Here is a 13,934-nt window from a genome sequence, read left to right as displayed (position 1 = left end):
TTTCCATTATCTTCACCACTTCTTCCTGTTTTGCAAATTTGCTTTTTTCAAGTAAAGTGCAGTGAATGAATACTAACTCAGTCACACCTAAATGCAGGATTCACTTAAAACGTTTTCATTTTTCCTTTCAGTTTTTAGTTTGCGGACAAGTTGATTTTTGAGGTAAGTGGAAACGTAACTGAGAGGTGACTTTCTTTTGGGGGAAAGAAGTTACCTCAGTGGGACAACATTTTGCAGAGTATTTTAAATTTTATGGGAGCATGATTCCAAGTGTGATTTAAGATCTTTTATAGTTAACTTTAACATTGCTAGTATGAACAGGAAGAATCTGGGTTTGGAAAGCTGGTTACTGAACCAGTCTATCAGCCTATCACTTGCTAATTTACAGAGGGCTCTAGATCCTCTGCACCTTAAGCATCAAAGCGAGAAAGCTAGTTACAGCACAGCAATATTCCAGTAATATTTTGAAAATAAAGTTAAAGCTCAGTTATATCAATACTGCAGAAAAGCAAACCTATCTAGACCAAAGCCATGATCTCCTGTCTCAATGACTGAAGTAAAGAAGCCAAAGCTAACCATTCAACATACATGCAGGAAAGAACTAAAAAAATAGCCTCTTTAAATGAGGAATCCTTCATTCTTGAGGTCACCCAGCTCCTCTGGCGAGATATTCGTGACACCAATAACATCCATTTCACTTACAGTGATAAGGAGAATGCTAGTTGGTGATCTTTAATTACTTTTGTACATAGAACTTTGTCTTATTTAGCAATGTACACAGTTTATAATGTAAAGAATTTCCTTTCTTTTTAAATAACAAGTTTGATTTATTAAAAGAAAAATCTTTCTGGAACAAACAAGAATTTACCTCAATGTCTTTAAAAAATAAGCTCCCTGTTTTGTCAGAAGCTCATGAGAAATACAGCAGAATTGAGAAAAAGGTCAAAAGCAGGCAGAAAGGAAGTTAATGAGGTAAGCAGAGGATATCCAGTACTTGTATTTCAGTGTAACCTAGACCTTGCCTGAGGGATGGTCCTGCCAAGGCTCTTAGCCCCTCACTTGGATTCACATGCGAAGGGTGACAGCACTAGGGAGCCCATCCCTGAGTGCCCATTCCAGCAACCACCCTTAACTTCTTGGCATCTCAGATACCTGTGACTAAAACCACTAGATCTAAGAGTCACACAGGTTGTAGGGGCTCTTCGCCCGTGCTCCAGATGCCTTTCGACAGTGACGCCCAGTTGATATCCACAGTTCTACCTAGAACCATATACAAGTAGATTGTGTTAAGATGCTCGCATTAAAGCAAGAAAACATACATACATATAACAACTAGATTCCAAATCCCTCGTGTCTGCCATCTCCTGAAGCAAGAAGATAGTTAGTCATTTGGTCAGAGACAGGTTTTTAAATAAAAGCCCAATTCCTTAATGTCCTTCTGATGGATCTTGTTTTTCCCAAGATACGCGATTATATTACCATATTCTTGTAAAAAGCGCCAGCTAGTGGGGCACCTTTATGTGTCAGTGGCACATGCAAGGAGGTGAAGCCGCTACTGTCCAGAGAAGAGCAACGAGGCTGGTGAACGGTCTAGACAAGCAAGTCTTATGAGGAGCAGCTGAAGGAGCTGGGGCTGTTTAGTCTGGAGAAGAGGAGGCTGAGGTGGGACCTTACCACTGTCTACAACTACCTGAAAGGAGATTGTAGTGAGGCAGGTGTTGGTCTCTTCTCCCAAGTAACTAGCAATAGGACGAGAGGCAACGACTTCAAGTTGCATCAAGGGAGGTTCAGATTAGATATTAGGAAAAATTTATTTACTGGAAGAGTGGTTGGGCATTGGAACAGGCTGCCCAGGGAGGTGGTAGAGTCCCCATCCCTGGAGGTGTTCAAAAAATGTGTAGATATGGCACTTCAGGGTATGTTTTAGTAGGCATGGTGTTGTTGGGCAGATGGTTGGACTTGATGATCTTAAAGGTCTTTTGCAACCTAGGATTCTATGCATCTCCTTGTAGAGAGGAAGGGAGCAATTCTTAGGCATGATGTATATCTCCAGGGTCTAAGCTTTCAGTTGCTGTTGAAAGCCAGCATCATAAATCCTACAAGTCATTAATGTCAACACCAAAGTAACATGACTGCCTAATCACAGAATGATGAAAGCTCCTCTGTTGAGGACAGCAGGCACAAGGTTTTACAAGGATTTACAACAGTTCCTGAATGATAAATGTAGCCTAGCTGCTGCTAACAACAAAGATCAAGATCTCTTTTTTGAAGAATGCCAACAGGACCTACTGACTCCTCAGTTCGAGAGAGCGAATTCAAATAGGACTAGTAGAGTTAAAGGGATGAATATGAAGACACTGCACTGCACGCTGTTGATCTGCTCGCTACCAACCATGGATTCAGGTTCCTCACCTAGGATGCTTTGGTAATATTCCTTTGAGGGAGTTCCTTTGGATGGAGACTAATCTGCTGGCTGGAAAGAGTTGAAACTGTGCAATGGTAATTGGAACTATCTCCTGGAACAGCAGTGCCACACAGACAGGTTCAGTGGTGCCAGCACTGAATGGGAGCTCCTTTTATACCATACTTTGGGACTGGGACGCTGCTGAGTAGCAGTGTTGGCACAGCTGTCAGATTGCCTTTAGTTATTGCTGCTCGTGTCAGCTCCCAGGAACAGCTAATAATATTTCCTTTGAAAAACACATTTCAAATTTTCCTTGCTAGATACCAATGCATACTCCAAGTCATGTTATTGCTTAGAGCACTGATGCTGTTAATACTTCTAGATTGCTGAGTCTACCTGCATCAGAGTTATCATCAATGCTCAAGGCACTTACCCAAGAAGGCCAGACAGTAGCAGTGTCTTCTCTGTGCCTAAACAAAGAATACGATGCTTGCATACTCACACTGGGAGTGTGGTGTGACCCTTGTTTGGGATAATCTTTTCCATCAGTTGGGTTTTGTAACTTCTTCAGGATGAGAAACAGCTTTCACAGGTAGTTAAATGAGCATAATCTGAATATTGTGTCTTGATTTTTGAATACTGAAAAGTGGGTCTTGCTATTTTGTCCGGAATACATACAAACACAAGGCATCATGAAAACATGGTGGACAGAACAATATGTAATACCACTATTGTAAGGGACAGCCCTTTTTCTGTGGTGACTTTCAGGTTCATCATAACGACATTTAGTACGCTGAACAGTGGGGCATTTTATATCAAGAGAAATGCTCAGACTAGGTTATGACCATTAGAAAGTGAAGATTTGCTCAAAGAAAATCCCAAAATACCGCAGACTGATCTGGAACAAGTCTGGATCTGAAAGGCAGGCAGTAGGCTGGCCACCGCTCAGGGCCTACCCTCTTGCCCCAGAGGGTGGGAGAGAACTGACAAGGCATTGCAGCTGTGCCACCTCTCACGTCCAAACACTGAACACAGAGACAGGTGAAACAGCATGGGCAGACTGCTTTCATGCAAAATGAGCGTATAACCTACTGCAGGGTCCACACTGACTTGTACTCAGATGAGATGTTTAATTAATTAAAGCAGGCAGTGCTTTAACTACACAGAATTACCCTTTTGAGCCAGGCAGACACTTTCAGAGCTAGACTTACATGCCAATGCCACCTGCAAACTTTCAAAGCCACATAAGTCAGTTTATTTCTGATCAGAACTGCTTTCTGATTTGTAAGCTGCCAAACGCACAGCATAAGCAAAATGGGTGAAATCTGTTTTCCTCTACCAAGGGACAACCTGGGTTTCACACTTTATGTCACCTCACAGAACAACAGAGATACTGAATGACATAAATAAGAAGGTGAAGCATAAGATGTATAACTGGAATTCATGTTTAAAGCTTTTGCTTTGACTCTGAAAGCATGTTAAAATATTAACCAAGCAACACCACATATGTACGCATATCAAAGTTTTAGTGGAAAAATCACATTATAGCAGTACAGCCATTGTATGATCATTTGTATGTGCATGCTCACACTCTGGCTGTGTAGACTTTCAAGCACGTGATTTGGAGACTTCATCTTAGAGGACAAGTGGCTATCAACTCCGCTTCACTTCTGTACAGCATTCAGAGTACGGAAGGTACCAGATGCTGTACCTGCCTATAGTGCCCCCCAACCACAAGACTGAGCCAAGGGAGTTTCTGCAGCCCATGAACAAGCTATTTATTCTTTGAGAGTTTTACAGACATTTGATTAATTTGGCTTTCTTTTTCCCTTGCTGATGCCTTTTTTTTCTCCTCATTCCTCCCTTTTTCTCCAGCCATCACCTCTCAAATCCTATTCTCTATGCACTCCTTGAAACCTTGCTTCAAGTTTCTAACTCCTGCAGTAGCATAATCTCATTGACAAACACGATGTTAGTTATCACCTCAAAGAAGATCATATCCCTAGGAAATGTCTAACTTGCCTAGTTTACCTAATTTGAGGTAAAAGAAACTCCAGCTTACAGAGTAGACATCACTCAATCCTGATTCCTTCTTTCATCAGAAAAGACAATTTCCGGATTATGATGAACATAAAGCCAATGGGATAAACTTCTGTAAAGCACCTAAAAGCAGCAACTTGTCCATTAACCATTTTTCTCCTCACAATTAGCCCTAAGACCACCCCCAGAGGCTCAACCAGAGTCCCAGATCCAGTATCAGTATGACTTGGGCAAAAGGTTGCGCAGGCTGAAGAAGGGTAAAGACAAAAGACAGCCTAGATCATCTGCTTCATCTCACTAAATGGCTGGCTTCCTTCAACAACCGGCTCCCTCATGCTGGCTGGTTCAGGGACTGTCTTCTGCATCTGCCCTGAAACAGGTACTCTGTGCATGTTAAGCCTTCCAGGCCTCATCATTAAATCTGGCTCTGGGCACCAAATGTGATCTTAATATGGATTTTGGCCAAACTCAGGAAGCCTATCTCACAGCTTTTCAACAGCCCTCCTCCTGTTTAAAGCCGAAAGGCCCATCCGTTCTCTCCAAGACAAGCTTTCGTTCTGAGCCTCGTTAGTTAAGCAGAAGCCTCAGCATTACCGCAAGAACGTTCTCAACAGCTTCACTGCTGTTTTACTGCATGATAGCACCAAAGCAAGCACATATGGTGCCTAGCTTCTACCTGGATGCCTCCTGGGCCAGAGGTCTTCTCTGATTTTCATCTGGATTTGCACATTCACCACTTTCAACATTCCTGCTTATCTTCCTACTATAGCAATAATATCTGATGTCCAGCTTCATGAGTTTAAGTTTCTGCAGAATCCTTCTGCTTCTCTCAGCCTAAGTACTCACCAAAACATTTCTTGTCTCTACCCTATAGATACAGAAAGGAGATGGCCTCCTGGTGCCCCCTTTATAAGTTGTTTTCATTATGTTATTCCCAGCTCTGCTGGATGTGGCAAATATGCCCAGTTATCTGCAAACATCTGCTATCTTAACTGACATCTTCTCAGAGTCTATTTCTCCTTTTCACACCTAACTCCAAATTTACTTGTGTGACAGCTTCAGAGAAGCCCTGATGACCTCACAAACAGGCTGTCATAGGATGCACGAAATTGGAGGCTTTAGAAGAGGAACTGTACTCTCTCTCCAATTCTGTTTAAAATCATGAATTACTAACAGTCTTCTTGCCTGTTCTACTCCCTTAAAATTCAGGTAACTTCAGATATCCTTGGATAGACCTTTAATATCCTTTGAGAGTCCAAAGATATCCTTTGCTGACAGGTTTTCTCATACAACGGCTGGGTTGGATTGAAGGAGCTTGATTTAGTTGCTTAGATATAGCTATTCAGTGGCCTTTGAGATGTCAAAAGGGTATTCCAGAAACCTCTGAAAGTAGTGGAATGTGACACAGGAGCTGTGGGAGACCCATGCCCTTCTGGATTGGCAGGCAGAGACATGCAGGATGCCTGTGGGCATTTTTATGTCTGTATTCAGCTAACTGAATTGATTGTGAAGTCACACTTTCCACAGACAGCACTGTTCAAGATTGACAAGATTTCAAAACTCGAAGTTCCGAAAGGGACAATTTGCTCTTAGGTCACCACCCCTGTGATGACTAAGCTAGTGTTTGAACCATTGTATATCATCATATAGAAGTCAATCACCACCTCTAACTGCACTTCCCTCTAAATCACCTCTTGCCTTTTGATAATCCTCTGGCCAAAGATGCACACCAAGAGTGTCCAAGCTTCCTATTCTTTATGGCTCCCCCAAGTCTAGGGCCTCTTCTGTAGCAACCAGCAGGAGGTGGTCTCTCTTATAGCCTGAAGGACCATAAGCCAAATGATTCCTTAGGGCAGAGGAAGGGTTTTATGCTGCCATTTTGATGCTAAAAAAAAGAATAAGGAGATCAGTCAGAACAAGCCACTGGATAGCTGCTCTAGCAGCAATCCCACCCTGACTGCAGAAAGGAGACTGGCTTGCCTGCCTTATTTATTTTCCTGGTGTGATCACCCCTCTCATTTGCAGCAGATGAAGGTTATTATCATCACAAACACTGTCCCCTGGATTACTGCAGCTTCAGGATATTTGCCTGACTGTGAAAAAAGACCGAAGAGAATTCTCGCTTCATAGACAGAAAATTTCTTAATTAACAAGGTTTTCTTGATCAAGTTCTGAATATCCCTCAGACATGCAGGCTCATATTAATATTTATGTCAGGCACAGTCCAAGCTTCTTTCCAATGGTGGCTCAACCTGACGGATATTTGTAGGGGGCATAATTTTTAGTAAAACCTCCTTCAGTGGCAGACACATCCAGTATGGGTTTATGTGCTCACTTATCATCATTTTACAGCCTGAGCACTGCACTAGCTCAAGACCTTTTGGGTGATGCTAGCCACTCCATAATGAGTATATACTTCAATCCTGCTTGAATATAATGCTCTGTAATGAGCATCATATTAAAACATCAGCAGATGTTTTAAAGAAACTGAAGGAGAAAGCCAGATGCTGCATCTGGAAGCAATGCCCTTCATGGGAGGCCAAGTAACACTTGTGCTGTGTTTGGAGGAGGAACGCCTGCTGGCAGCGAATGGGGCTTGGAACATCCAAGGGACAGACATCATCTGTGGCTCTGAGCGCATCCCAAAACATCAAAGGAAGCTTGTCCGGGCAAGCAACCATTTTTTCACATCATGAAATAGAAAGAGTGGTCAAGGATTTTAATAGTAGTAATGCCTTTATTACTCTTTTTATATAAAAACAAATGCCAGGTATACCAGTAAGGCATTTCCTATTAGTAAATAATATTTTTGTCTGTTTTGTACCATTAACAATCCAAGATTATACTGACATAAAGCACATCTGACAGAGTTACATCTTAGGACTATTCAGAAACAAAAGCCCAATATAGAAGTCAGCTGTGTGGCTGGTAAGTAGGTCACCCGTTGGGAACAGATGTGCTCTTTCATCTGCACTGCTTGCCAGTTGGTTTTCACCTATAATGCCCCAAATGTCCTACTCTGCCTATCTAAGGGAGAGCATGGAGACACAAAGGGGCTAGTAATCCTTGACTGACTATTCTCTAAAGGTCTCCTTAACCTTAACATTTCCCACCCTTCTATCTTAAATAATCCTGATGTACTAGTTTCTAGTCCACAGAAGGCTGATCTGTTCTTCCAAACTTGGAAAAGAGATGAAAGGCAAGGGGATATGGCTGATGATAATTTGAGTATCATTTGGTTTTGCCTGTGGTATTGGCTTCTAGACCAAATATTTATTTTTTGAGGCCAAGACAGTTTGTTTACCAGTTTAAATTTATCACAAAGTAGTTAATGCCAAGGATTAGCAGAAAGGTGCCTTTATGTCTGTTCCCAAATATACAGAATGAAAAACCCCATGCTGCATTTATTTAAACAATATTAAACAAACATCTTGTTCAGCTGTGCACATTTGTAGTGACATAATTTAGGATCTCAGAGCCAGACATACCTGCTTTCAATGTAGAAACGCATTTAAAACTAAGAAAGTTATGATTCCCTCAGTTTTGTGGGACTCATTCTGAAGCCATAATAGGCTCTATAAGTGTTAATTCTTGCATTTGTATTTATATTTTATATATATGTATGTGTTCAGGATACAGGAAAAATGAGAGAAAGAAAGGAAAATTTGATCAGGGATATTCAGCATCCTCCTTCCCATTTAAGGCTTATTCACTTAAAACATTGAGGCTAGCAGAAAATGCCTCGGACTTCAGAAGAGACGGAATGTACTTTTGTCTTCAATTTCTAAAGCAAACAAGGGATCACCAGTGACGGGCCCCAGGCAATGCAGTTAAAAAGAGTGGTGATTCCTAGTTTACAGACACACAGCGCAGTGCAGTTACACCTTCTCTGTAGAAAAGTGAAGTTGAGCATGCAGTCCCCACAGCATCGCTGCAAAGCCCTTGATAACTGTAAATGTAACAAATGTAACATGTAGGGGATGTTATCACTTCAGGTGGTCAGAAACAAGTCTTGGTTCTTTGTGAATAATTGGGATGGTTGCAAGACAAGGGACTCCTGAATAATCCCTTTAGGCGCCTGGGCCTTGGGAGAACAGGTATGCAAACTACAGAGATAAGGAGGCTGCAGGATAATCGGAAGACCCCTGCCGAGAGACGCCAAACAAACATGTGCGATGGACATTACCATATATTAATGAATTCTCGGAAAAGCTATTACTATGATAAACATTTCTTGGAAATGTAATGAATATGTATGTTAACATAGCATAAATACCTAGTAACTGTGTCTCTTTGGTGCACACGTTTGGAGGAGAGATCCCCCGCGTGCCCGGCGCCGCAATAAAGAATACCTGCTTAATAGTCTGCCGACTATTGAGTCTTCAATTCCGGCTTTTCACGGCATCACCCTGCTCCACTAGCTGATGTGACAACAGGCCCACATTTGACCCTTCCAAGCTTTCGCAGCTAAAGGAGGGCGAACTCTTAATGAATACACAAAACTAGGAGCCTATCATTTCTGCTTGACTGCATGCAAGGCTGTTTATGTTTTGCACCCTAATTAAAGGTTTCTTCACACTCTGCAAACCTTTCAACTAAAGCAGGCAGAAGGAGGGAAGTGTTTATTCCTGCACACATTAATCAAAATGGTATAAACAGAAATGACTGAAGCTTCTTAAAATACAAAACAAAACCAAACCCCAAACAACACAAAATCAAATATCTGCTTTTTGTGTAGAAAACTACAGTTACTACAGCTACCTTCAAACACAAAGGCGATGTATGTAGAAATGCATCCAGTAGATCACTCTTGCTCCTCTAAAGACATGTGTCTGGTAGACAGCAGGATGGACATATGCAAACAACAGTCAAATACCTGCTTTAATACCTCCTTTATCACATTGTTACAATTGTTTAGATTTTACCACATTTTAATTGCAGCACTGAAGGAAGTGTGAGGAGCGATGGCAAAGCAGAACTGGAAAATTAATATTTTTATGAAAGTGTATAAATTAATAATTATGCTTCAAACACGCACTGAACAGTGACGGCTCTCTGAATTCTCTAACTAAAGGGAAATACAGCAATTGCATGCATACATTCATAAGCATCCCTACGTATATCACACATCAACACAAACAGCTTTTATGTAACAAAGTCCAATGTAACAGTAGGATATGGCCATTCGCTACCAGCTCAAAGATCACTTTGCATTCTTATTTGTACACGTTTCAGCTCTCAGATATAAGCCTCTGCTGTTTATCTGCTATAACTGGAGGTGTATAACCTAAAGCAGAATAGGAATATTGCATTTAAAAAAAAAAAAAAAAGACAGAATTTTATTACCAATTGGAAACAGCTCTAAATGACAACAGATGTGCAAGGCATCCAGTATCAGGTTTAGCTCCACTGTTGATATTTAGCTCTCCAGAAATGGAGAAAGTCAAGGGTCTGGCTACAGGACAAAGTCTATACAAAAGGAGTTTAAACAGGCTGAGATCACTTTCTTCTGCCCGTTAATGGCTGGTGGCCTTACCGTCAGCATTGGAGCTGAAAGACACAGAACTCCATTAAGCACCAGAAATCTTACCTCTAGCTGAACCTGGACATCATCAGTTTTGCTTTCAGCAAATGAAGGCTTCCTGGTCTGTCCTCGCCTGTGGCCAAACTTGCATTTGTTCCTCAGGACTTGCTCATCATCTTCAATGGGTCTCCGCACGTATTTGAAACGATCTTTAAGGGCTCGTTTCCATAGCAACTGCGGGGAAGGGGGCGGAAATCTGTCATTACCAGTATCTTTCAAGAATTTGCCCCATTCCTAAAGCAGATCACTTTGTTTTATCTATTTTTTTTTAAAAGTGTTTGCCACTAAGCAGAAAAAAAGACTCATGGGATGGCATCAGCATACTGGAGGCTTCAGGACTGAAGGAAACACAAGCACCTCTGGCATATGAGTCTACGGCAACTAAACAGCAGGGCTACTGGCACTGGTGTGGTTCGCTGGGGGTGACAGGAATTGAACCCAAGGGTTAGATTTACCCAATATAATCAGGGCTGACAGTGAAACTGCAGCTTGCTTTCCTTTTCTCAGCTCTCACTTTCGGATACTCCATTCATGACATCAGGTCATGAAAGTACACAATGAATCAGATCAGCCCACTGATGCCACAGAAAACTAATGGGGTTTTTTGCTTGTTTGTTTGGGTTTTTTTTTGAGTGGATCATTTTTCCCCTGCCTCTGACAGCATCTGACTGGTTGTGCAGTTGTATGATTATTATACCTAACACAAGGGAAAGACATGGTAGGACAGTCCCTTCTGCAGGCAGCCTACAGTTACAGTGGATCAAGTGTATTCTTAAACTGAACTCAAATTTATGGAATTAAGAGGATCATTGAAGTAGGTCCTAGTGTTTGTAAGACTCCTCAAGGCATGAAAATGGCAAATTAAAGTCAGTTCTACATTGCAAGTGGATGCAGTCCCTGTTTAATAGAGCCACTCATCACTCCTTGGCAGCCAAACTTCCTTGTGCATCCTTACGGACAGATGGCTGCTCACCTGCAGTCCCCGAGTGGGCATCCCGTGGCAGGACCCAGCCATGCTAACCAGCTGTGGGGGAGCAATTACTAAGTCAAGGCTGCTAAACAAGTCTGCAGGCAAACCCTGCCGTTGCGAATATTGAAAATGTTTTGTCAGGTCCTCAAAAGCAATTGCTTATTTCATTTACTGAGGGTTTTCAAAAGTCAGAGGGAATAAAAATTAGTCAGAAAAATGACTGCAAATGACAGGATGTGGCAAGAGAGATTCAAATAGCTGTTGCATCATTTTCTAAAATTGACTCCAATACTATACTCACTTAATACTATACCCAAGCCTGTACTCACTGAAATACACAATACAAATAGAAGAATGATTACTGCAAATTTCTTACCAAAATTATGTCCCTTATTAGTCAAGATCTTATGATGCTAAGGGTTGACTTTGGGGTAAACCAGAATTCAGTAGAAGTAGACTAAGTAGTACAGTATCTTTCGTTGCAGCGAGTCTGACGTGCACGCCTTTCTCACCCACGGGATACAGATGGGAGAGTCACTTACGAGACAGCAGTGCAGGCAGCGTGACCTTGCCTCTCTCCTACTTAACATACTGCTCCCACCTTCCAAGGGTACTAGCTGACTTACAGGTCCTCAATCCTAAAAGCATGAGCTCCATTCATGGTGAAAAATGACAGCGGAAGAGCTATGAGAATAAAGCCCCTGTGGCATCTACCTCAGTCCTTCTTGGGCAGACCTGGACCAGCCAGGGCAGGTGTGCCCTTCCCAGGGGGACACTTTCTGCCACCCACCCACGGGCTCTTACAGAAGTACCCTCTCACTGCCAGTCACATGGGAACATCCGAGAACTGGAAAGGAAACAAACCCATCTGCATTTCTAGTACGTAAACTTCAGACTACAGATTCTGCCAGAATGGGAGTCATGTCGTCACCAACCTAAACATGACAAGTAGAAATGGAGCACAAATGCTGACGGAGTCATCTCACCAGCCATGTTCACAGGCTTAATCTGAGTGTTACACCTCAGCACTGCTTGCAAAAGCAGCAAGGTGACTGCATGCCTTGAAAATCCCACTCGCTCTGCACCTGAACCATTAAGATTCCCAAATACATTTACATTTCTGGCCCTACACATTTACATGTTAATGCAAATACCCCAGCATTATATGCTTAGCCAAATTTATTTGGAACATTGTTATTTTAAGGCTGTTAAGAAACAAGCAAACAAAAAAACCCTTAGTTTGACACTTCTCTGAAATGTTCAACCAATGTTGAAATATTTTAAAACATGATCATCCCAGAATACATTACCAGCTGACAATATAAATATCCCCTTAGCTGAGTTTTGTGCAGTTTCTTTCTTTTGAAAACCTTTGTTTGGCTAGGAGACATTTTCTCTTATTCTTCCATATGAAAGAATATGCTGGCACCTATACAGAGCTTTAAATATCCCTCAGAGTTCAAAAAATTCAGCTGTTTCATCCTCCTGTCCTCAGATAAATTAGAGTTTTAACTAATTCTATTTCTGTAATAGGATTCTCATAAGCTTATCCAAGTCCTTTCTCACATACCTATTTCATGAATGAGACTGCGAGCACATATATTTATGGGGTTTCTCTAGTGGGTAATGCATCTTCTAAAAAGGATGCTTTCACTACCATTTTTGAGCTGATGATAACTTTATTTTCTACTAATTCCACCCCTAAAAAAAGCCCAAAACCAGCCCAGGAAGGCTTACAATGCTCATAAGGCAGCAGCAGGATTAGTCTGTGTCTATCTGACATAGGAGGGAAAGGATTACATGCAGATCAAAAGCAGTAATTTACTAGCGAATAATCATTTTGTGCTCAGCGGTTACATAAATCAGGCATGTCAGCACTGGGATCGCGGGTTTCACCGGCATCACGGCACTGCTCAGCAGCCCCGAGCTCGAGGGAGCTGCTTACGCAAAGCCCACTGGCAAGCGGTGCAATGAGAGCCCTCTCTTTTCCTTCCACACGTAAGGTTTGCTTGAAAACACACGATTTTCAACATGTTGACTGAAATGAAATTAAATAAAGGCAGTGACTCTTTCCAAATTGTTGGCTGTAACCCTTGTAAAAGCAATAAATACAAACAGAATGGTATCTTGCAAGCAGTCAAGAAACAGTGTCATGGCAATTTTCTTTCAACTGCTCTGACTATGACTTTGGCTTTTTCTATATAACCTATTTATCTGCAACTACCTAAAAATGTTGCATTGGTTGCATTGTACATCAGAAATCTAATAATCTATTTCATTATTAAATGGAGATTAATTTTTTTTTTAAATGTTGTATTTGTTAGTTTAGCATTATACTGTTCTTTAAGTAGAAGGAAACTTCATGGGAAAAATTCCTTAGATTGCCACTTTAAAGCACTTTTTTCCAAAAGCTGATACTGGAACAGGGTGGGAAAATGAATTTCGTTCCAAGTGCTCCATAGACATCTTAAATGAGTTTTCGCATTAGTATAAATTTTTATTATTATTATTTCAAATCTCAGAATATTGTTTCTTAGTTCCCGCTTCTAGAGTGACGTAGTAAATAACCTTCTTTTTGAATTCATGGTATGTAAGTAGCTTATTCATAACTTTATTTGTAAACTAATTCATTTAGGATCACAATCGTTATCCTGACGACATTTCAATGGATATGCTTTGCAAAAGTGCTGATGGCACAGAAGCATATTTTTCCATACTGCAAAATTAAATGGGAAACCTTTTAATGAAGAAATTAGAATTATGGATAATCTACTAATAAATCTTGAAACACTAAGCCTTTAATGACCTCTCATTGCAACAGTATGAAATTGAAAATATTAGACTAAGTTTCTACATAATGCACACATTGTTTAAGCTACTTGTTTTGAATAATTTGGAGTTGTAAATAGTAAGTGTCTACTATTTTGGAAAAACAC

The 13,934-nt window shown here is 41.1% G+C and overlaps 1 protein-coding gene across 1 annotated transcript in view; it reads right to left on the bottom strand.

Moving 5' to 3' along the window:
* SAMD3 (sterile alpha motif domain containing 3) overlaps window positions 1-13,934 on the bottom strand; it is a 47,332-nt gene that overhangs the window by 8,463 nt on the left and 24,935 nt on the right. Inside the window, exon 7 of the mRNA XM_009931972.2 lies at window positions 10,035-10,202. Coding sequence (XP_009930274.2) covers window positions 10,035-10,202 — 168 coding nt within the window. The remainder of the gene's footprint in view (window positions 1-10,034; window positions 10,203-13,934) is intronic.

Source organism: Opisthocomus hoazin, chromosome 2 (genome assembly GCF_030867145.1).
Source record: "Opisthocomus hoazin isolate bOpiHoa1 chromosome 2, bOpiHoa1.hap1, whole genome shotgun sequence".
NCBI classification, from domain to species: Eukaryota; Metazoa; Chordata; class Aves; order Opisthocomiformes; family Opisthocomidae; genus Opisthocomus; species Opisthocomus hoazin.
The sequence above is the reverse complement of the archived record's forward strand: the minus strand, read 5'-3'. Positions and strand labels throughout refer to the sequence as shown.